At 39.5% G+C, this 23,850-nt stretch overlaps 2 protein-coding genes and 1 long non-coding RNA gene across 3 annotated transcripts in view; 2 read left to right on the forward strand and 1 right to left on the reverse strand.

Annotated features, from left to right (window-relative positions):
* Positions 1–335: 335 nt before the first annotated feature.
* On the reverse strand, positions 336–1,317 carry LOC125784909 (testis-specific gene A8 protein-like; the record flags this gene model as incomplete). The annotated part of the gene is made up of 2 exons (XM_049469078.1): positions 1,305–1,317; positions 336–733 (listed from the first exon to the last, which is right to left on the reverse strand). Coding segments are annotated over exons 1-2 (411 nt in total), but the record flags the coding sequence as incomplete, so codon positions are not given.
* Positions 1,318–13,925: 12,608 nt separating this feature from the next.
* The window catches only part of ehd1b (EH-domain containing 1b), a 68,380-nt gene continuing 58,455 nt past the window's right edge, over positions 13,926–23,850 (forward strand). Inside the window, exon 1 of the mRNA XM_022681063.2 lies at positions 13,926–14,473. Coding sequence (XP_022536784.1) covers positions 14,073–14,473 — 401 coding nt within the window. The 5' untranslated portion in view covers positions 13,926–14,072. The remainder of the gene's footprint in view (positions 14,474–23,850) is intronic.
* On the forward strand, positions 16,879–21,953 carry LOC111195034 (uncharacterized). The gene is made up of 2 exons (XR_002651426.2): positions 16,879–17,086; positions 18,300–21,953. It is a non-coding gene; the product is annotated as an uncharacterized LOC111195034 (long non-coding RNA).

Here is a 23,850-nt window from a genome sequence, read left to right on the forward strand (position 1 = left end):
GGCACATGGACGGTGGGCACCGCTGGCACAGGAACATGGACGGTGTCTGGCACCGCTGGCATCGTAGCAGGAGCGGTGGGCATCGCTGGCATCGTAGCAGGAGCGGTGGGCACCGCTGGCATCGTAGCAGGAGCGGTGGGCACCGCTGGCACAGGAACATAGGCGGTGGGCACCGCTGGCACAGGAACATTGGCGGTGGGCACCGCTGGTATCGTAGCATGGGCGGTGGGCACCGCTGGCACAGGAACATAGGCGGTGGGCACCGCTGGCACAGGAACATAGGCGGTGGGCACCGCTGGCACAGGAACATTGGCGGTGGGCACCGCTGGCACAGGAACATTGGCGGTGGGCACCGCTGGCACAGGAACACTCACGTGAACAAACTTGGACCCTTGGGCAGTAGGTGTCTGTGTGGAGACTTGGGCTGCTGAAGAGAGCACGGAGACTTGACTTGATTTCACCGCAGCATATTCAGGTTCCGGGGCGGCAGGAGCAGTAGAGTGTAGTGCCGTAGCCATGGAAACCTTGGAGCGGAGATCTGCTGCCGCCCTCGGAGCCTCGAAAACCCGGACTGGAGCTGCTGATTCCCCGGAAGAGTCCAGCGCATCGGAGCGTGGCTGGGCGGCCGCCGAGGAGGCTGGATCTGCCGCCGTAGGAGAAGCAGGTGCCGCTGCAGCCGGAGAGGAAAGCGCCGTAGCAGCCAAAGAAACATGAGCCGTGGAGAAGCTTGGAGCTGCAGCCGCCGGAGATGCTACCTGAGTTAGCCGCGTAGCCTTGGAGAAGCTTGGAGCTGCAGCCGCCGGAGATGCTAACTGAGTTAGCCGCGTAGCCTTGGAGAAGCTTGGAGCTGCAGCCGCTGGAGATGCTAGCTGAGTTAGCCGCGTAGCCTTGGAGAAGCTTGGAGCTGCAGCCGCCGGAGATGCTAGCTGGTTAGCCGCTGAAGCTAGCTGCGGAGCCGCCGAGGTGGAGCGCGCCCTGGGAGGCGGGTGGAGGATAGCCTCCGCAAGCGGCGGCAAGCGGGCTCTCGTCGGACAGTACAACTCGTCCTCCGAACTGGACGCGGCTGCGAGGAGGTCCACGTAATCCCAGAAATAGTCCTCACAGCCCGCGTTTCTGCCCGCCTTGCCTACCTCGCGGTTAGGAGCGAGGCCGATGGCCCCAACCGTTAGCCCCCCCCCAAGAAAATCCTCCGGATCCTGGGACCTCTTAGAGCACCGTGACCGAGGCCGAAGGCCTATTATCCTGCGCCGAGGTCCCAAAGGGAGCGTGACGGATGGCCAGCTTGCATCCAGCCCAAGGGTTACCTGCAAAATCCATATGGTCGGTCTTTATGTGACGCGGGGATGAGACGGGAGGCGGATTTATAAGCGGGTAAGAACAATACTTTAATAAATAACAAATAAACAGGGGAATAACGAATATATATATATATATACATAAACAAACAGGGAAAACCAACACAGAGCTAAACTAAACAGATAAGTACAAACCAAGGTTAGGGATATATACAGGGATAAAAACGAATATATATATACAAAATAAACAAAGAAACAAACAGGAAATAACCGTGACTAGAAATAAACAAGAGCGTGTAAATACAAGAACATAGAAAGAGCAATAACGTGACGTAGTAAACAATAGTAAACGTGGCGAGACAAACGACAGAGGAAGGTGCAAAGACCGACAGAAGACAAGGTGGCAGAGGAGGGCTATTTATAGTAACATAAAACACACTATAATTAGAAACACCTGGGGAAGGGGCGGAGCTACAAATTACACACGTAATGGAAAAGTACAAGAGAAACACACTAGGAAACGGGGAACATAGTGAGGGCGTAACAGGGGTCATCTTTGACCCAATTCTCTCGTTTGATGCTCACATATGTAGCATAGTCAAAATTGCATTCTTTCATTTACGAAATATAGTTAAAATCCGCAGTATACACTCTCTGGAAGATGCTGAGAAGCTGGTGCATTCATTCATTACCTCGACGCTGGATTACTGCAACGCGTTGTTGGCTGGAAGTCCACATAAATTACTCCATAAACTTCAGCTAGTTCAGAATGCAACTGCAAGAATGCTTACTAGAGCTAGAAAGTTTGATCACATTACACCTATTCTTTCATCCCTGCACTGGCTACCTGTTAAATTTCGTATAGATTATAAAATACTCCTCCTGACATATAAATCCCTCAATGGTCTGGCCCGGCATTATCTACAGGAACTTCTTACACCTCATAATCCGCCACATTCACTCCGCTCCCAAGACGCTGGCCTGTTATTAGTCCCGCGTATTAGAAAAAACTATGCAGGAGGAAGAGCTTTCTTTTATAAAACTCCCCAACTTTGGAATAGCCTACATATTAATATACGGGACTCAGACACACTCTCAACCTTTAAATCTAGACTCAAAACATTTCTATTTGCTCAAGTTATTGAATAACGTCTCATCGCAATTTCTGTAATTTTCTGTAGCTATTCCTCTTACAGCTTATCTAGCAAATTTAAACCCTGCCCTAATCTGCTTTCTCTTTCTCTCCTATGTCCTGAGCTGCTGCCTCCAAGTGTCCATCCCACTCCAGCTGAGTTTAATAAAACCATTCTAACCCCTTTTGTCTTCCCTCCCCTCTCTGTTCTCTCTCTCTCGTGCTGAGATGGTCAGCCGGCCTGGATGTGTCCGTTTGTGGTTCCAGCTTTCAGGAATTTTTCTCTTTCTTTCCTTTCTGTTTTTTCTCTCTATCTCTTTTATATGTATGGAGATGCCCTGTTCCTGATGTTCCCAGCCTGGCTCTCCACTGCCCGCTGTGTTGTACTTCAGCTCTGCAACCCTGCACTGATTAACATTAACACACTCAAAATCTGTTTCTATATTAGCCAAAGCTCTATAGTTTGTGCCCATCACATTTTTATATTCATAAATTAGTACCTGTAACATTAGCTATAGCTAATTCTCTGTACTGTTTTGTTCTGTTATTTGTTTATTTGTTTGTACTGAGCGGGTCAACCCGAGTAGGATGGGTTCCTCTGACTGAGTCTTGGTTCCTTCCAAAGTTTCTTTCTCCTAAAGGGAGTTTTTCCTTGCCACTGTGTCACCACAACAATTGGCATCTCTGTGGTGCTGCTCATAAGAGGTGTGGACCTGTTTTTCCTGTAAAGCTGCTTTGTGACAACCTTGTTGTAAAATGCGCTATAGAAATAAAATTGAATTGAATTGAATCACTGTGCGCACCCCAAGCAAAATACCACATACCATCACTTCTTTACCACAGAAAAGGACCTTCAAAAATCTATGGAAGCCCATTTCCACCACCTAAAAAATCCAGCACATTATTTTAGTAAACTTTTAAGTAAACTGCTATCTTATTATTTTGAGAAAGCAAGTCATTATTTTGAGATACTATCTCAATATTTTGAAATATTAAGTCAATATTAAGATAGTATTTCAAAATAATAACTTACTGTCTTAAAAATAATGACTTCCTTTCTCAAAATAATGAGAGAGCAGTTTACATAATAATAAAAAATATGCTGGATTTTTTTAGGTGGCAGGAATGGGCTTCCATAGAAATCAACTGTTTCTGTGTTGGAAATAAAAAATGAAAAGAGAAATGATCTCAGTTTAGAGCGAGGCTACAAATATAATATAAAACTCAGTTCTGTTAAATAAACTTATGTAATATGTAACTCTTATGTGTGTTATTTTATTTCAGAATATAGTTTGTTGTACCCATTGTAGTGATCTATTTGCTATTTGAATAAATTGCTGAATTGCTTTATTCATTTGAATGTTTGAATTTTTATTTATTTATTTTTTGGCTGGTTTTAGCTGCAGCCTGTCATCAACATAAAGATTTTACACTGATGACCTTTGCTGTTTACTGAATGAACTATGCAATTGTAACTTAAATCAATATTAAATCAACTACAAATTTGTAATCATTTATTTAACATTTATTCAATGTCAGACATAACGAGCAGTTTCAATGCTAAATCAACATCAGAAATCAATGTTGATTCAATGATAATTCATGATGATACTTTAATGTTGAATGAGCGTTGATTTTGAGTTGGCCTTGGTTGTTTATTCAACATTTATTCAATGTCAGACAACAAGCAGTTTCAATGCTGAATCAACATCAGAAATCAATGTTGATTCAATATTATTTCTGATGGTACTTCAATGTTGAATCAATGTCATTTTGCTATGTAGTGTGTCATTTTGTAGTGTGTCATTACAGTGGCAATGCATGGCTAATAATTAATGTAAACCTAATGATGAATATAAACAAGGTGCACCTATACTATTGTTATACTAGATAAAATAGTCAACATGTACAGATTGGTTAGTCCTAATAAACTGTATACTAATAGTACAAAAGTAAGAAAAAATTAAGGATTTGCGGGATCAATTAAGACCGGTAAAGCTCTCTTCCAGTGCAAATTACTGTGGCAATAACCACAAGTATAATATGCCAATTAAGATATAAGAGTAAAAGAAAAGCGATTCGAACATTTTGGAAACTTAGTTACTCACTGAATGCATCCGGACATTAAGCCATTTTTGCTGTTTGTTTTTTTTATACAAAATATGCCAGTACTCCAGTAGTTTTGCGTTCAAATAATTAAAAATTAAATCTCTTCAAAAGACAAGTTGTGTGTGTGTGTGTGTGTATAAATGACCAAATTCATCAAAACTATCTAAAACAAAATGGAAAAATGGGGCTTACTACTTCAATTTAAATACAAAATGTGGTGTACGTTATCGTTTAAAACTGGTCAAAGAAATTAAGTTATAGATTTGGCTAAAACAACTGTTAATCAATTGGCATATTTAACAAATAAACTCTTTATACAACTGATTATTAATATACAAGCAGCTAAAACTACAGCACGCCTTGGAACTGCAGGTCTGTAACGGCTGGTCTAGAACTGCAGTTGGATGTCGTTACATTCCAAGCCGCTAGGTGGCGCATGTCTAAAACTACGGCTCGTCTAGAACTGCAGGTCTAAAACTGCGGTTGGCTCTCCGGCTGTAGGGAGACCGAGCGGGAAAGTGTATTACGTATGGTAAAACGTTAGGATAACACAGAGACTTTGAGGTGATAGAGTTTTTTGCATGGAGGTATTTGCATAATTCCCAAAATCTGGCAGCCACGCTCCCTTATTCTGATAAAATAGCAAACAGTCAAGACTGAGATTTGTTGGGTGAGCAGCAAGTGTCTATTTTAGGGTACATCATAGTATTTTAGACATTTAGGTTAAAGCTGTGTTGAAAGGCTGCTGTTTGAATATGTAGCCTCTATGCTGTGGTTTAACATGTTTTAAAAAGTTGTTAAATGTTTTTAAAACGAATAAATGTTAAGTAAAAGCTTTGCAATTTAAGCAGGATTAAAATAAGTGTAAAAACGTATAAAAGTAATATTAGCAATAGTTATGCCCAGAAGAATTAGAATTAAGCTGTTATATCAGAGAAATTCAGAAAATACATGTTAGAGATGATTTCAATAAAAAGGATAATAAAATCAATTTAACTACACAGAGCAAACAAAAATGGTGGAGTTAATAATAAGACACATAAACTAGTGCTGGGCGGTATGACCAAAATGCATATCACTGTATTTTTCAAGATTCTGACGATTTCACTCTATATCACGGTATTTTTATTATTATTTATTTATATATTTTTGCATGACTGGGCTTTTATATAGGCTGTTACTTACTCTACTGTTAGGTGTACATATAAAATATAAAACACTTAGGCTTTAAAATAAGGCTTTGATTAGTATTGGGTTTACTTTGCCCCACAAAATTACACAATATATGAGGTAATCAGACTTTATTAGCAGAAAAACAGCTAAAGAATGTAAACAACAGACCTTAAAAAGAGATACACCAGCAGTTTTGCCACTGTTTCCTTTACAAAACTTAATATTTTAATAAATAATTTAAGCCATTAGAACCATTACAGCATTAAAATCAGCCACAATTCCCTTCTTTCTCGCAGCTGGGAACAGCGAGTTAGAGTGACTGTATTTGAACACCCAGCATGTTTCTTTGGTGGTGCAGTTCTACGGTTCAAAATTGCGCAAAGGTATACTGTATGAACAGGTATACCGCCCAGCACTACACTAAACTTCTTATATTTATGTTGATGATACATTATGCTTCTCTGAACCAAAAATGCCAGGGCTTTTTTTTTTTTGTCCCAGTCCAGCCCTGGTCAAGGGCGTTGGGAAACACTAGCAAAAAGAAAGGTAACAGAGCTAACCATGTAAACCAGGGGTGTCAAACTCATTTTGGCCGAGGGCCACATTGGCATATTGGCTGTCCTCCGAGGGCCAGATGTAACTTATAAATGTAATAAAATGTAACCAAATGTAATATATGTAAATGAATGTAATTACTCCTTAATGTTAAATAACTCTCAATATATTATTTATTCAATCAAATATTACAGTTGCATGGAAAAAATGTTTGCTTGTTGCTCTATTAACATAAATCCTTTTAATTTGTCATGTCATGAAATCCAAAAACTCCATCAATCAAGAACCAAACTATTCAAGTGAATAGAAATGACATCAAGTTATATTAACTTTGAAATTATTAACTGAAATAAGGCTTAATAAATATAAAATCAAAAATTGTGAGCTGTTAAGAACATAGCATTTCCTCAGATTTAGCAGTTCCTCATCCAACCACTAGTGGGAGCTGCAGCAGCAGCACCACAAGTCCGCAGTCTTTACTGAGTCAGAGCTACAGCCCAGCCACGGGCTACAGGGCTCAGCTCAGCCAGTCTGGAGCGTTTTTACAATTTTTAAGTTCTTCTGTGTATGAAATAAAGATTTTTGTAACCGAATAATACAGCTCTCTACAGTTCATCTTTCAGCCCAATCAGCTAACAGCAGCCGTTTAGAGCATGAGTCACTGCTGGGATTACATTATAAACAGGTCAGTTATCGCGCTGCTAACCTCAGGATGTTTATAACTACGGAGTTTAGTGGACACACCACGGCTGCAAGGTTAGACTGTTGAAGGCTACTGAAGACTACTAAAGGCTATTGGAGGTTATTGAAAGGGTTATTGAGGGCAGAAATCAGTAAAGGCTGGTTAGATAAGTGATTCACGTCCTCGTACTTTGCTGCGGTGAAACTGCGACTAGCGCTGTCACAGTGATGTTTATTAACGTCATTAAAACAGATTTTGTCAGCTATTGTCTTATAAATGTTTACACAGAACTTATATCTCTCCTAAAAAGCGTTTATTTTGGTCAGTAACACTCTTCGTAACACAAAAGGCATACCGGTCTTTCGCCTTGAAGCACAGCCGTCCGTCTGCATCAACTTCTCTTTTTCTGGACATTATGGGATAAACATTTATATGTCTCAATTCCACCCGCGAAATTACACCTTCCCTCCGGCAGGGTTTCCACATCAATGCCGTGTAGTGGCAGTAAGCCGTAACTTTGCGGGTAATACAATCGACAAGCATTGTGGGAAATGTATTTTTTGGTCAAAGAACGCTTCTGACTTATTTATTATAGACACTAAGATCTTACAAGCTCTCGCGGGCCACATAAAAAGACGTGGCGGGCCACATTTGGCCCGCGGGCCTTGTGTTTGACACATGTGATGTAAACTGTGATGAGATAGCTGGTTAAAAAGACTCATCTCTGAATCAAAACACACAGATCAAGGTTTGAGAAAATAAAACTATATATGTTGAACTTGCCCTGATGTACCTGATCAGCCAATAACTATTTAAATTTAAAATGAATACTGTGTTTTTATTAATTTAGGTTTGCAGGATTACTGTAGGCTATAATTAATGAAAATGTATTTAGCTAACCAGTTAGCTAGAAGTTGGATGTTAGTAGTGGATTGTGGATTTTAGTACTATACTTAGTTTAAATTTGTTTAGTAACTCAGGTCTCTGCCCTAAAATTGTATGTTTTCCACCGGATCCAACTGGGGTCCATTTCCCAAAAGCGTAGTTGCTAAGTACGTTACCAACTTACATAGTCTGGATGATGCAGCTGAGATGCAGGTGTTTCCCAAAAGCAAACTATGGAGGTAACCACCTTAGTAACTTACATAGTGCGAACCTTAGTTAAGCTACTCAGGTGTTTCTCAAAACTGTAGTTCCAGCGAATGTTCACAACTATCGTGGTTCAGCTGCTTCGTTCCAACTACAGCTCTAGACCTGTCGTTAGGAGCTTAATTCCTGGTGATTAGTGCAGACGATGGAGGGTAGGATTCAGAAAGCTGATAAATCACATTAATATTGCTGCATGAGGATTGTCAAGTGTTTTGAACATGTACCTAATAATTTTTACCAATCTGTCACTGGGGTGATACTCTAAAATGTCTTTAAAGTGAATACCTGTACCTTAAGGACCTTTGATGGTATATTTGCATTGTTTGTACCCAGTAAAACAAATGTATCCATACAGTAGGCAATAATGTGTCTTTTAATAATATATTCATAACAGTGGCGGATGCTGGTCTTTCAAGGAGGGGAAGCTCAATTTCGGCCTACATCTTAACACATGTAGTTTTATTTATACGTAAATTCTACTCTACTCTAGATTTTTTTTTTTTGTAAACAAAAGGCATTATTTTCAAGTTTTCACTACACAACAAAAAGGTACCCATTCTTTACATTGAACAATTACATAAAAAAAGACGCTATGACATGAATAAACATAAAATGATCAGTAAAAAAAAAAACATTATGCAAAATCGTTGGTAAAGGAAAAATGCAGGTAAATTTATTTTCTTTTTGGACAGTTTTAATTTCCTTAAATAATCCCTTTTTTAATTTAAATTATTTTTAATTATTTTTAATGATAACACACTACTTACTACTGGCCCCTGTTCATTTATGTCCTGAGATGGTTTCATCAAGAGGCATGGACAACAGTACATTTTATTTGTTACAGCACTTCCAGTCAGCCAGCTCACTTTATCATACCAGAACAGCTGAAAATACCTGTTACTTTTCCCCACCTTTTACAACAAATTACTCTGAGCAGTTGATCTGCCCTGCTGTTTAACTTTTAAGTTTTTCTTTGTAAGGAAGACTATCAAATGGCTTCTCCAAAATCCGGTCCACAACATTAAAACTGTCTGACATCATGTGCAGCTTGCACTGGCGCGAGGTAGTGTGAAGTGTGTCCGTCTGTGAGTGTTTTGTGACGGGCTCAGCAGCACCCACTGGACAGAAACTGCGATAGAAAAGAGTGATAGAAGTCAGAAAGAGTAACAGAAGTTACAGAAAAGCACCAGAAATAGAAGCTGGATTTGTCGCTAGTCGTTTTTAATATAAAAAAATGCTGCTACAAGGATTAGGAAAGTCTCCGGTTCAACTCAGAACAGAATGAAAATGTTCCCATCATGGATTTTTACACTAAAAGATCACTGATTTGCTCATTTCGCTGTCAATCAAAAAGGGACTCCGCCTCAGACAGATCATCCAATCATCGTGCAGAATCTGAGCGTCCGGGCCGGCCGAGGCCAGCCCACTGCCCCATAGACCCCCAGAGACGCTGACCGTTCGATGGGCGGGACAAAGCCCAGCATTTATCCAATGACTCGTCTCGTTTCGCCGCGCGCTTTGCTCCGCTATTGAGCTCTGTGGACGCTCAGCGTCCGCACTGTTTAAAGCAGCGCTGTGAAGCTGCGGGAATGAGTGAGAGGATATTGTAGCGCATATTTAATCAGTGAAATGTACACACAACAGTATATATTTGATCACTTATTTTTTTTACATTTTAGCTGAGCTTCCCTTGCAGTCTTAGAGCAATCACCACTGATTCATAACAAGTAACGATGCATCGTACCACGTTAGTTTAATGCTAGGCTCCGTTGTTGTATGGGAAACGCACCCCAGGTCTGCTGGTAAGCTGCTGTTAGCTTGCTCTACTTATTTGCTCTACTCTTCAGTTTTCTTTTTTTTACTGTCATTTACTTCTCACACGTACTAATCCACTTTTTGTCTGCTTCCTCTTTGCTCTACACACCTATTAATCCACTCTCAGTCTACTTTTATAGAGTTTTTCCTCAGCTCTCCCGGTTTAGCTGTTTGCTGCTGCAGTTTATTTGAGTAAGTTTCTAATTTCAACTGAAACAAGGTGAGTGCTTTTTTACCTTGGCAACTGCTAAGGTTTTCTCCTGTTTAGAGTGTGTCATGTTGATCTTAGACCCCTTGAGCGGGGCGAATGGGTTACGTCTCGGCGGCATAGTCGAAAGGCTAAGGCTAATGCTAACGCAAAGGCCACAGTCAGCCCACCTGAACACCATGCTCCCCCAGTTCACGTGTCAAACAGGTTTGCCCCACTCTGTGAAGCACCCGCTGAGGAGCCTGTTAAAGGTACTCTAGTGATAGGAGACTCTATCGTCCGACACGTGAAATTAGCTACTGCTTTAGGGGCACCAGCGGCAACAGTTACTTGTTTACCGGGAGCCAGAGCACCGGACATTAGTGGCTACCTTTGGCTGTTAGGGAATAGGAGATATTCAGGGGTAGTCATTCATGTAGGGGCCAATGATATTTGTCTGCGGCAGTCTGAAGTAACTAAGGCTAATATTAAAGAGGTGGTTAAACAGGCCCAGACGCTGTCCGAGGAGGTAATCTGCTCTGGCCCCATCCCAATGAGGCGTGGTGATGAAGCTTACAGCAGGCTTTCTTTGCTGAACCGCTGGATGGCCAAGTGGTGTGCAGAAAATCATGTGGGCTTTATAGACAACTGACTACATTTCGAGGGCAAGCCTGGTCTTTTAGGTAGGGATGGTGTCCACCCCACGCGGGAGGGTACTGCCTTACTTTCATGCAGCATAGCTCATAGTCTTTTAGCTAGTCGGCAGAGTAGTGTTAGAAGCTGCTGACAATCCAGAGCCGGGACCAGGCCGCAGACAGAGAGGCTTAACCATCCGTCTGCAAGCTGTAAAGAGATGTTACCAAGATATCAGTGTATTCAGACTGTGTCTGTCCCCCGAGTCAAACAAAAACATAAATAACTTAACTTATAGTGAATGAAATGATAACTGATCAGAAATTCGATGTTCTGTGCCTGAAAAACCCGGATTAAGCCAAATGAATATGTAGCATTAAATGAAGCCACCCCTGCAGGCTATAATTATATACACAATCTGAGATTGTCTGGTAGAGGAGGTGGAGTCTGCATACTTTTCCAAAATACCTTAGTTAGCAATCAGAAACACTATGATAATTTTACTTCTTTTGAGCATTTTTACACCAGTATAATTAATCCAATTACAAAAAAGAATACATTTTCTTTAATTAATATCTACAGACCACCAAGAATTTTGTTATTTTGTCACAGACTTAGCAGTATGTAGTGATAAAGTGATTATAGTAGGAGACTTCAACATTAATTTTGAAAAATTGGATGATCCACTAAAAAAGGCATTCACATCAATTTTAGACTCTGTTGGTATTATTCAAAATATAACAGGACCTACTCATTACTGTAATCATACCCTTATTATTTAGTTTTGACCCTGGGTGTTAGCATAGATAACCTGAATATTCGTTCTCAAACCTCCACAATTTCAGATCATTACATTATTTCATTTAAATTACATCTTAGTCATAATATACGTACATGCCCTAGCTACTCTATGAAACGTTCAATAACGCCTTTTACAGCCCAACGATTTAGCGATACTCTTCCTGATTTATCAACTATATTGTACTCTCTTATAGACCCAATAGAACTAGACAAACTAACCAAAGGGTTAGAAAATACCTTTCGCTCTATCTTAGATGTTGTAGCACCCCTTAAAGATAAAATAGAGAGACAGAAAAAGCTTGCATCTTGGTACAATGATCAAACTCGTACCTTAAAGCAGTTAGTACGAAATTTAGAGCGTAAATATCGTTCAACTAAACTGGAAGTGTTTCACTCTGTGTGGAAAGACAGTCTTGTCAAATATAGAAAAGAACTTAATAAACAATACTGGACCTAAGATAGAGCCTCGTGGAATATAATATATTACCTTATTAACTAGAAGTTATATAATTTACCCTCACACCATCAACTGATAACGATTGGTTAAGTATGATTTGAACCATGATAAGAAACTCAAAGTTACACGACCATGTTCTCTAATCTTTCTAAAAGGATATTGTAATCTATTTAATCATAAGTTTTGGTTTCTTGATCAAAGCTTTCTGCTATTAGAAAAGACTTTGTTCTTTAGAGGGAACACATCTGACCCATAAAGACCAATATTAGACCTTTGAGGGTACAATTATAAAAAGTGTACCTTTGAGTGATTCAAGAGAACAAGGACTGAGCACAGCACCAACCTGTAACAAAGAACACTTCAGACAACAGTGTCTTGGTAGTCCCATAAAATTTATGACGTGTTCAGGTGTTGACAAGACAACCAGCAAACTGTCACTTCCTGACTCATCTTCACAGGATGCAGCGTGAACATGTGGAGACAATCATCCCTTCCCTGATGGATGGTTTGCTGAAGGGTTTTGGGAGAGTTGCATTGTTTCTAATGTCAGAAGAAATACAACAAATACATCAGTTGAATTCAATGAAAATTGCAAATTCAAAAGTGAAGGGCATGGGTGACTTTGCTGTAGCATAAAGTTTTATTCCTAAGCAGTAATTTTAACAGACTTGATCAAAAAAGACATGCCACAAAAGATCAAGTGGACTGATGAATGTGAAGCAGCATTCCATTTGAAAAACTGTCTATTTATACTTTTTTTGTGTTCCTGAAATTAGTTTTTGGAGGATAGGGTGTCTGCTGTTCCATTGAGTCTAAAGGGGAACACTGAACAATGCTAATATAAACACTGTTTGTGTGTGTTTGTTTGTTTGCGTGTTGGGGGATTTTCCAGCCATATGACTAAATAGCTTCACCATCATCATCATTATCAACATCATCACAGAACTACTTGCAGTCTTATTTTGAGGCATCTTCCTATGCTTTACAACAGAAACAGAAAGCTTCCACTTACTTATCATGGACATGGTCACATAATTATTGGAATTTTTTGATGATTTCTTAAAGTTGTTCTTTTTCTGGGACAGAATGAGTAACAGCACACATTTTCTACAAAACAACAGTTTCTAGCCACCAAAAGGTTTTATTTCTGACATATTCTTTATTTAAATGAATTTCATTATAATAAAAAGAATCATGTATAATACAAAAGAATGCAATAAAACCTTGTTTAAAAACTAATTGCTAAATACAATAAATGTAGGATTTAAATTATTTATGTTTTCTATACATAATTAATTTAAATAAAATAATTTAAAATATATATATTTCTTTTTTTTATTGTAGATTGATATTGAAGACATAAAACACTTAAGTGGCACATGTGGAATTACTTTGTAACCAAAGTATCATAGTTTTCCTCCACAATCCCAAGACCTAAACCCAACTGAGATGGTGATTTAAGGTGATTTGGGATAAGAAAAAGCAGTAAATATTGTTCAGCACCTCCAGGAACTCCTTCAAGACGCTAAGAAAACTATTCCAGGTGATTCTCCCTCATGAAGACACTGAGATTAAAATACCAAGAGGGTGCAGATCTGTCCTCAAAGACAAGTGTGAATCTAAAATATAAAACATATTCTGGTTTGTTTAACATGTTCTGTTCCTGTATAGCTTTAATGTCTTCATGTCAAATTTACAATGTAAAAAAAATCTTCATTTACAGTGATGGTTGGATATATTATTAAAAATCAATTTCATTCAGTGTTATAATTATGCATGACATCTCTGGTATCAGCATATAGTGTGAGGACATAGAACATTCATTTAAGATGAACAATTGTCTTTATTTATCGGCTTGGGGATGTGAGGGGCTTTACTTTGGGAATTTCCGTTCATTGTGTCCGACCGCCCACTGGTGACGTTTCAGAGCTGGAATGACCGGGAGAGAGAGAGAGAGAGCAAGAGCGAGCGTTAAGTAGCGAAAGTTCTCGCTGCACTTTAAAAGCAGAATCGGGACTGCAGGCGTGTGCGTAGTGGGAGCGCGGTCGGTGTGTGTTGGTTAGTGTATTAGCTGTGTATAAAGCATGTTCAGCTGGGCGAGTCGGGACGGGCGGAGGAAGGAGCCCGAGCTTTTCAGCACGGTGTCGGACGGGATGAGGAGGCTCTACCACGCGAAGTTGCTGCCGCTCGAGGACGCGCACCGCTTCCACGACTTTCACTCACCCGCGCTCGAGGACGCAGACTTCGACAACAAGCCCATGGTGCTGTTGGTGGGCCAGTACTCTACCGGCAAGACCACTTTTATCCGACACCTGATGGAACAGGACTTCCCCGGCATGCGCATCGGACCCGAGCCCACCACGGACTCCTTCATCGCGGTAATGCACGCGGAGCAAGAGGGGCTGGTTCCGGGTAACGCGCTCGTTGTGGACCCCAAAAAACCCTTCAGGAAACTTAACGCCTTCGGGAACGCCTTCCTCAACAGGTAAGCGAGGCCACCGGTACCAGATGCCTGTGTGATTAATTTCCACAGATGTTCTGGTGGGATTAGTATATTTTTGATCAGTTCTCCAGGTAAAGCAGGAAAACCTGGTACTACACTGTCCCTGAATTAAAATATGTTTATTTAAAAAATAAAGGACACAGTGACATTGGTTTTACTAGAGTTTTTGTTAATGTTCAGCTGTGGTTATGAAACGAACTGTGTGATTTGAAGTGGTTGAGTCAATCATTAACTCATTCTTTACCTTTTAATCTTCTGCTCAGTTATACAGTTATGTGTGAGGTTGCACTTTGACAAAACTGGAGACAATCAGAGGACTGGCTGTTGTAACTGTGTGTAATTGTAAATGGGATGCATTGAATTTGATAATATTGATTATATTTGGTTATTGGTTATTGATGGACAACTCATATTGTATGATTAAGTTTCCTGTGTCAGGGGCTTTAAACCTATTTTTGACCTGCAGCTGTCAGTTTGAGCAGCAGTGAACAGCTCACTAAACTATAACTACACAAGACTGCAGTGTGTGTGTTGGCATTTATCAAATCAAATCAAATTTATTTGTATAGCGCTTTTTACAACTGGCGTTGGCACAAAGCAGCTTTACAGAAATGTGATCACAGGACAAAGAGTCAGGCAAAAGATTAAACAGAAAATACAGAAAACAGAACCCCCAGTGAGCGTGGAGGCAAGGAAAAACTCCCTCAGAGCTGCAGGAGGAGGAAGAAACCTTGGGAGGACCATCCTACCACTGGTCAAACGGCTTTTAAATTAATTTTAAAAAATCTTTCATACATCCACATAGGTTTTATATATTCAGGAGTATAGCAGCGCCTCTAATGGCTTATAGAGTAAGATGGATTATGAGCAGCTGATCTCTGGTGGGTGATAGAGAAGAGCTGACTTCAGAAACTTCCAGTCTGGACATGAGAGCCTGAGGGTCCAACATCCATCAGTGTCGGGTCAGACAGGTGGGCAGTAAGTAACTCGGAGGAAGGCAGAGAGATGGAATTAGTTTTGACTGGATTTATGTAAAACGGAGAATATAAAACATTATCAGAGTGTGGCTAATGACTCCGGCAGATCTAAATAAAACAGCCTAACTAAAGGTAGAGAGCCAGAAGGTAACATAGACAGGGAGGCTCCCTGAAACACTGGCATCCACACTGTCAGTGACCGTGAGCAGTGGGAGAACAACAGCACCAGCATCTCAGTTTACCACAATTGCCTCTGTTCATGAACCCCTGAATCTGCAGCCTTATCTAAAGGGAAAAACATTAATTACCAAAAGCTAAACTAAACAAGTAAGTTTTCAGTCTAGACTAAAAGATTGAGACTGTGTCTGAGTCCCGAACATATTCGGGGAGATTATTCTAGAGTTGAGGCGCTTTAGAAGAGAAAGCTCTTCCTCCTGCAGAGCTCCTCTGAATTTTAGGAACTACTAAGAAACCAGCACCCTGGGATTTAAGTAATCGCGGTGGTTCATAACAGGAGATGAGGTCTTGTAAATACTCAGAAGCGAGCCTGTGCAGGGCTTTATACGTTAACAGGAGAATTTTATAGTCTATGTGGAATTTGACTGGCAGCCAGTGCAGTGCTGACAGGACTGGACTAATATGGTCAAATCTTCTCGTTTTAGTAAGGACCCTAGCTGCAGCATATTGAACTAGCTGAAGTTTATTTAAGTTACTGCAGGAACATCCAGACAGTAGCACATTACAATAATCTAGCCTTGAGGTAATGAAGGCATGTACTAATTTTTCTGCGTCATGCAGTGATAGGGCGTTTCTTAGCTTGGCAATATTACGGAGGTGTAGAAAAGCTGTTCTAGTAACATTAGATATGTGTTTATCGAATGCTAGATCTGAATCTATAATAACTCCAAGGTTTTTAGCTGCTGAACCAGGGGTGACGGAGAAGTCGGACAGATTTAGCATTAAGTCTGATCATTTATTTCTAGCAGCTTTGGGGCCTAATAGGAGTACTTCTGTTTTATCACTATTTTATAGGAGGAAGTTGTGCGACATCCATGATTTTAAATCTTTAAAACAATCCCCGATTTTCTTTAATCACTCTGTCATTAGGTTTGGCTGATATGAAGAGCTGAGTGTTTTCAAATCACATCATGTTTTCTAATAACTTTGCCCAGTGGGAGCATATATATGGAGTTAAATCAGTGTCACCAGAACCTGAAACAAAAAAACATGATTCTTGAAAATAAAGAGTGTGTAATCTGGTGTTCTTGAAAAATTTACCTTCAAATATTTAGATATTTAAAATTCAGGTATTGAAATTTCAGATAAGGACTGTTTTAAAAAATTCAGGTACAAAATTTTTAAGTAAAAAAAAAATCATTTAGCAAAAAAATAATTCAGGGATTAAAAATTCAGGTTGTAAAAATTCAGGTAAAAAAAATTCAGGTCGAAAAATTTCAGGGAAACATCCGGGGTACACAGAATGACCAATCAAGCGCAGAGCTAATCGAGCTCACAGCGGCCAATCACAACACAGCTCTGAAGCCTGTGGGAGCTGCGTCTTTTTTCACCTGTGGAGAAGCTCCGTGGCAGCTGCTGGGAGAACACAGCTCCTACAGTCGTAAGTAAACTATAACTTGTTTACTCGTCCTCACGTTCGTAAAAACTCTTAAAACTAGTGTTTATTGTTGAAATGGTTGTGTGTTCATGATTGGAAGTGGCTCAGAGCGCGAAATTACGTTAGGTTAGGAGAGGAGAGGGTCAAGTTAGCTAAGTTTAGCTTAGTTAAACCTAATTTAGCTTACTTTAGGCTAGTTTAGCTTACTTTAGCTTAGTTAAGCCTAGTTTAGCTTACTTTAGCCTAGTTTAGCTTACTTTAGCTTAGTTAAGCCTAGTTTATCTTAGTTAAGCCTAGTTTAGCTTACTTTAGCCTATTTTAGCTTACTTTAGCTTAGTTAAGCCTAGTTTAGCTTACTTTAGCCTATTTTAGGTTAGTTAAGCCTAATTTAGCTTACTTTAGCCTAGTTTAGCTTAGTTAAGCCTAGTTTAGCTTACTTTAGGCTAGTTTAGCTTACTTTAGCTTAATTAAGCCTAGTTTATCTTAGTTTGGGTTAGTTTAGGTGAAGTGATGTGAGGCAAGGTGAGGTTACGTTATTTGGGTCTAGTTTAGCTCAGTTTAGGTGAGGTATCTTATGTGATGTTAAGTAGCTGGCATTGAGACTGGGTGACTGGATGAAAAATAAACAGTGGGTAAATTAGCTATTTCATGGATTTGTAGAGCGTCCTCTTATCTCAGTGGTTTAATTAATTATTTAAGTTCATTTAATTAATTATGAATTATTAACAAGTAATGTTGAATCATAGCATATTTGAAGTACATGTTCTACACATGCATCTTGTGCAAACGTTTAGGCACAATTGTGTTGCCAGTGATGTTCAAATGTTTGCATAAAACTGTTATTATTATTTGTGTTATTTATAATTTTACTGCTGACTACGGCAAAAAGATTTCAGGAGAATAGTTACTGTATTCTAAACATATTAGGGCTGTACCCGGCTCAGGATTTTGTCAGTCAAATTGGGTTTGTCCATCAATACCAACGGTTCGACTATTTGTTTCCACCCACCCATAGATTATTTAGCAATCAGTGTATCAAATTGCACGTTCCAGTTCTGACGCATTAAGAAGAATACTGTAAACAGTCTGCATTGCAGCCTAATTTAATTACTGACATATCCTACCAGACAACACAAGTGTATTTATGCTAAAAAAAAAAAAGAGTGCTTAGTGTTTCAATTATTTGCATACAAATGTATTCTGTTGTGTTTTGTAGATTTGTCTGATGTTTGCAGACTCTGGGGAAACCACTCCACATCATGCTTTGGAAGCTGCTTTGCCTCCTAAATGGGTACAAACGAAGTTTAAAACATTTTGTTGCCAATAAATGACAGTATCTATTTTATGTTCTTTGGCTGTCACCTACTTGTATTGCTAAGATAAGGTCAGAACAGTCTGATATAATGTACAAACAGTAGTATGAAAAAGTCTGGGCACCCCTGATCATTTTCAAAAATGTTCTTTATAAGTCGTTGGTAGTTTGGATCAGCAATTTCAGTAAAATATATCATAAAGCAGATGAGAAGACAGTGATATTTGAGAAATGAAATGAAGTTTATATGATTTATTGAAAGTGTTCAATAATTCTTTACAAAAGCCAGGTGCAGAAATTTGGGCATCCCAAAAGAAAAATTACATCCATATTTAGTAGCTCCTTGTTTTGCAGATTAGCAGCCTATAAACACTTTCTGTAGCTTCCAATGAGAGTCTGGCTTCTGGTTAAAGGAATATTTTACCATTTTTCTTCATTTCCAGTTCAGTCAGGTTTAATGGTTTCTGATCATGAACAGCCCGCTTTAAATCACACCACAGATTTTCAATAATATCCAAGTTTGGGAACTGAGATGATCATTCCAGAATGTCATACTTGTTCCTCTGCATGAATTCTTAAGTAGATTTTGATCAGAGTTTAGTGTTTTAGAGTCGTTGTCTTTAAAAATATTCCCAGTACCTGCACTCACCATACAGCCCTGCAGTATGATGGAACTGGCAAATGTAAATTTTTTTCCCTCTTCCCCACCATGCACACCGTCACTGATGTTTAAATAACTCAGTTTTAGTTTCATCAGCCCACAGCACCGTATGCTAAAATTAAACTGGCTGTCCAAATCTGCTTTAGCATACCTCAAGCGACTGTGGCGTGTGCACAGAAAAGGCTTCTTCTGCATTTCTCTCTCATACAGCCTCTACTTGTGCAAAGTGTGCTAAATGGTTTGAAGATGCACAGTGACTCCATCTTCAGTAAGATGATGATATAGGTCTTTGGAGCTGGTCTGTGGGTTGACTATGACTGTTCTCGCCATCCTTCGTCTCTGCTCCAAACTGTGCCTGTGGTCTTCCCTTTCCTCACTATGTTTCTCACAGTGGAAACTGACAGCTGAAATCTCTGAGCTTTTTGCATCCTTCCCCAAAAACATGAAAAATCTTTGTTTTCAATTAATTTTATAGTTGTGTTTTGAGGCTGCCATGTTGCCACTCTTCAGAGAAGATGTAAAGAGGAGGAAAAACTTGCAATTGGCTACATGAACCCTTTCTGATAATTAGATTCACTTGTGTATGTAGGTCAAGGGTCAATGAGCTTACCAAACTAATTTTGTGTTCCAATAATTAGTGCTAAATATATTAAAATCAATACAACAAGGGTGCCCAAAGGTATCCATCTGCCTATTTTTGTTTAAGGAATAATTACGCACTTTCTGTAAAAAATAAACTTAATTTTACTTCAAATATCACTGTGTTCGTCTGCTATATGATATATTTAACTGAAATTGCTGATCCCAACAACCAATGATTTATAAAAGAAAATCATGAAAAATATCAGGGGTGCTCAAAAGCTTTCATACCACTGTATTTGATTTTTTTTTTCATTCGTTATTGCCTGCAATGGATGCGACAAGTGCTTCCATCATTCCTGTGTAGGAAACCCACCTGAAGAAGAGGAGTTCCTTTGCCCATTATGTAAACATTAAATTGCATATACAATGCTCAAAAAAATAAAGGGAACACTCAAATAACACATCCTAGATCTGAATGAATGAAATATTCTCATTGAATACTTTGTTCTGTACAAAGTTGAATGTGCTGACAACAAAATCACACAAAAATCATCAATGGAAATCAAATTTATTAACCAATGGAGGCTTGGATTTGGAGCCATACACAAAATTAAAGTGAAAAAACACACTACAGGCTGATCCAACTTTAATGTAATGTCCTTAAAACAAGTCAAAATGAGGCTCAGTATTGTGTGTGGCCTCCACGTGCCTGTATGACCTCCGTACAACGCCTGGGCATGCTCCTGATGAGGTGGCGGATGGTCTCCTGAGGGATCTCCTCCCAGACCTGGACTAAAGCATCCGCCAACTCCTGGACAGTCTGTGGTGCAACGTGACATTGGTGGATGGAGCGAGACATGATGTCCCAGATGTGCTCAATCGGATTCAGGTCTGGGGAACGGGCGGGCCAGTCCATAGCTTCAATGCCTTCATCTTGCAGGAACTGCTGACACACTCCAGCCACTTGAGGTCTAGCATTGTCCTGCATTAGGAGGAACCCAGGGCCAACCGCACCAGCATATGGTCTCACAAGGGGTCTGAGGATCTCATCTCGGTACCTAATGGCAGTCAGGCTACCTCTGGTGAGCACATGGAGGGCTGTGCGGCCCTCCAAAAAATGCCACCCCAATGCCACCCCACACCATTACTGACCCACTGCCAAACCGGTCATGCTGAAGGATGTTGCAGGCAGCAGACCGCTCTCCACGGCGTCTCCAGACTCTGTCACGTCTGTCATGTGCTCAGTGTGAACCTGCTTTCATCTGTGAAGAGCACAAGGCGCCAGTGGCGAATTTGCCAATCCTGGTGTTCTCTGGCAAATGCCAAGCGTCCTGCACGGTGTTGGGCTGTGAGCACAACCCCCATCTGTGGACGTCGGGCCCTCATACCATCCTCATGGAGTCGGTTTCTAACCGTTTGTGCAGACACATGCACATTTGTGGCCTGCTGGAGGTCATTTTGCAGGGCTCTGGCAGTGCTCCTCCTGTTCCTTCTTGCACAAAGGCGGAGGTAGCGGTCCTGCTGCTGGGTTGTTGCCCTCCTACGTCTCCTGGTGTACTGGCCTGTCTCCTGGTAGCGCCTCCAGCCTCTGGACACTACGCTGACAGACACAGCAAACCTTCTTGCCACAGCTCGCATTGATGTGCCATCCTGGATGAGCTGCACTACCTGAGCCACTTGTGTGGGTTGTAGAGTCCGTCTCATGCTACCACGAGTGTGAAAGCACCACCAACATTCAAAACTGACCAAAACATCAGCCAGACAGCATAGGTTCTGAGAAGTGGTCTGTGGTCCCCACCTGCAGAACCACTCCTTTATTGAGTGTGTCTTGCTAATTGCCAATAATTTCCACCTGTTGTCTATTCCATTTGCACAACAGCAGGTGAAATTGATTGTCAATCAGTGTTGCTTCCTAAGTGGACAGTTTAATTTCACAGAGGTTTGATTTACTTGGAGTTAAATTATGTTATTTGAGTGTTCCCTTTATTTTTTTGAGCAGTGTATATTGACCTCCTAAAAAGTGACTGAGCTAATTCAGGTCCAGGTAGTTTGTCCCAGTAATCTCACAATTAATTATATGGAGTTCAGTGATGAGAGCTTTCAGACAGGTGTCTTTATACTGCACTCAGCTGATCCCCATTTCTGAGAGACTAGTAACACCAACTACCTGAAATTGGATAATTAATACTTTTATACAATCACTTACGTTTTATATATCTATACACTGACATTTTGTGTATTTGACCGCTTAAGCCAAATGTGATAGACATTGTACTTTTATTTTATGTAAATAAATGTGTAAACCCTTCAACTAACCTTGTTTAATGGTTCTTTTTCATTGTCTCCATTTCAAACTGCAAAGTTCTATGTTTAGAACACAATATTATTTCAATCTTTGTCATTATAAATCACAGCACATAAAAACAGATGGAAACTGTCCTGAAAAGAATGAGTATATTTAGGTCAATAAATGTTTACTTTTTGTATTGTGAATAATTTGCTTTAGTAATGTAATACATTTAGCAAACAATTAGTCTTTGTCTACTCAAGGATTTTGACATACTCTAAAATAAGCTTTTTTACTTGTTAATGAAATAAAAACCTATTGCCATGCAGTAGATCTTGATAATTATCCCCTACAGCTGTGACATTCAGGGGTAAAACTCTTGTTTTCTTGACCTAAGATAACTAGTCTAGATAACTAAAATAACTAGACTTAAGTACAAGTCTTTTTAGAAAACATGTTTATTCTATGAAGTGTAGGAGTTTACAAAACATACAGAACATTAGCTGGTGGAAAAATAAAATCATAAAATAAATCATTCTCCAATATTAAAACATTCTACATGTGGTATCTCAAACAAATATACATATAATACTGTGTAGAAAGAGGATAGAGCATAGAGTGGCTTACATACACACACACACACACGCACACACATATATATGTATATATATATATACATATATATATATATATATAAACACACACATACATATATATATATATATATATATATATAAACACACACACATACATATATAAATATATATATATATATATATATATATATATATATATATATATATATATATATATATATATATATATACGCTAATAAACACATACAAACCAGTTAACACATTTTTTAACAGCACATTTCCCCTAGTTTTGGTAATATGCAGTACTTCGCACGGTCACAACCTAAAAAACAAGACACAACAGAATGTATGTTAGACAAAATAAAGCAAAAAATAAATAATTCAACATTAATGATAATGTTACATTAGATATTGGTAATCAACATGTATTTGGATGCCAAATACATCTAAACTGATTAAACTGCACTGACGTGAATTGACAGCCAGAAAGTCCAGGAAAGGTAATTAGATACTTATATACACATATATAAATATAACAGCTAGCCAACGCCAGTCTGTTAAATGGGGAATCTGGCAATAGCATGGTGTACGAACCTCAATAGTTACATACACAAGATATCTAACTAACTAAAATAATAAACCACAGAGATAAGAGGACGCTCTACATATCTATTAAATAGCTAATTTACTCACTGTTTATTTTCATCCAGTCACCCAGTCTCAATGCCAGCTACCTAACAACACATAAGACACCTCACCTAAACTGGGCTAAACTAGACTCAAATAACGTAACCTCACCTTGCCTCACATCACTTCACCTAAACTAACCCAAACTAAGATAAACTAGGCTTAACTAAGCTAAAGTAAGCTAAACTAGGCTAAAGTAAGCTAAACTAGGCTTAACTAAGCTAAAGTAAGCTAAACTAGCCTAAAGTAAGCTAAATTAGGTTTAACTAAGCTAAACTTAGCTAACTTGACCCTCTCCTAACCTAACGTAATTTCGCGCTCTGAGCCACTTCCAATCATGAACACACAACCATTTCAACAATAAACACTAGTTTTAAGAGTTTTTACGAACGTGAGGACGAGTAAACAAGTTATAGTTTACTTACGACTGTAGGAGCTGTGTTCTCCCAGCAGCTGCCACGGAGCTTCTCCACAGGTGAAAAAAGACGCAGCTCCCACAGGCTTCAGAGCTGTGTTGTGATTGGCCGCTGTGAGCTCGATTAGCTCTGCGCTTGATTGGTCATTCTGTGTACCCCGGATGTTTCCCTGAAATTTTTCGACCTGAATTTTTTTTACCTGAATTTTTACAACCTGAATTTTTAT

This window comes from Astyanax mexicanus, chromosome 20, assembly GCF_023375975.1.
Source record: "Astyanax mexicanus isolate ESR-SI-001 chromosome 20, AstMex3_surface, whole genome shotgun sequence".
Lineage (NCBI taxonomy): Eukaryota > Metazoa > Chordata > Actinopteri > Characiformes > Acestrorhamphidae > Astyanax > Astyanax mexicanus.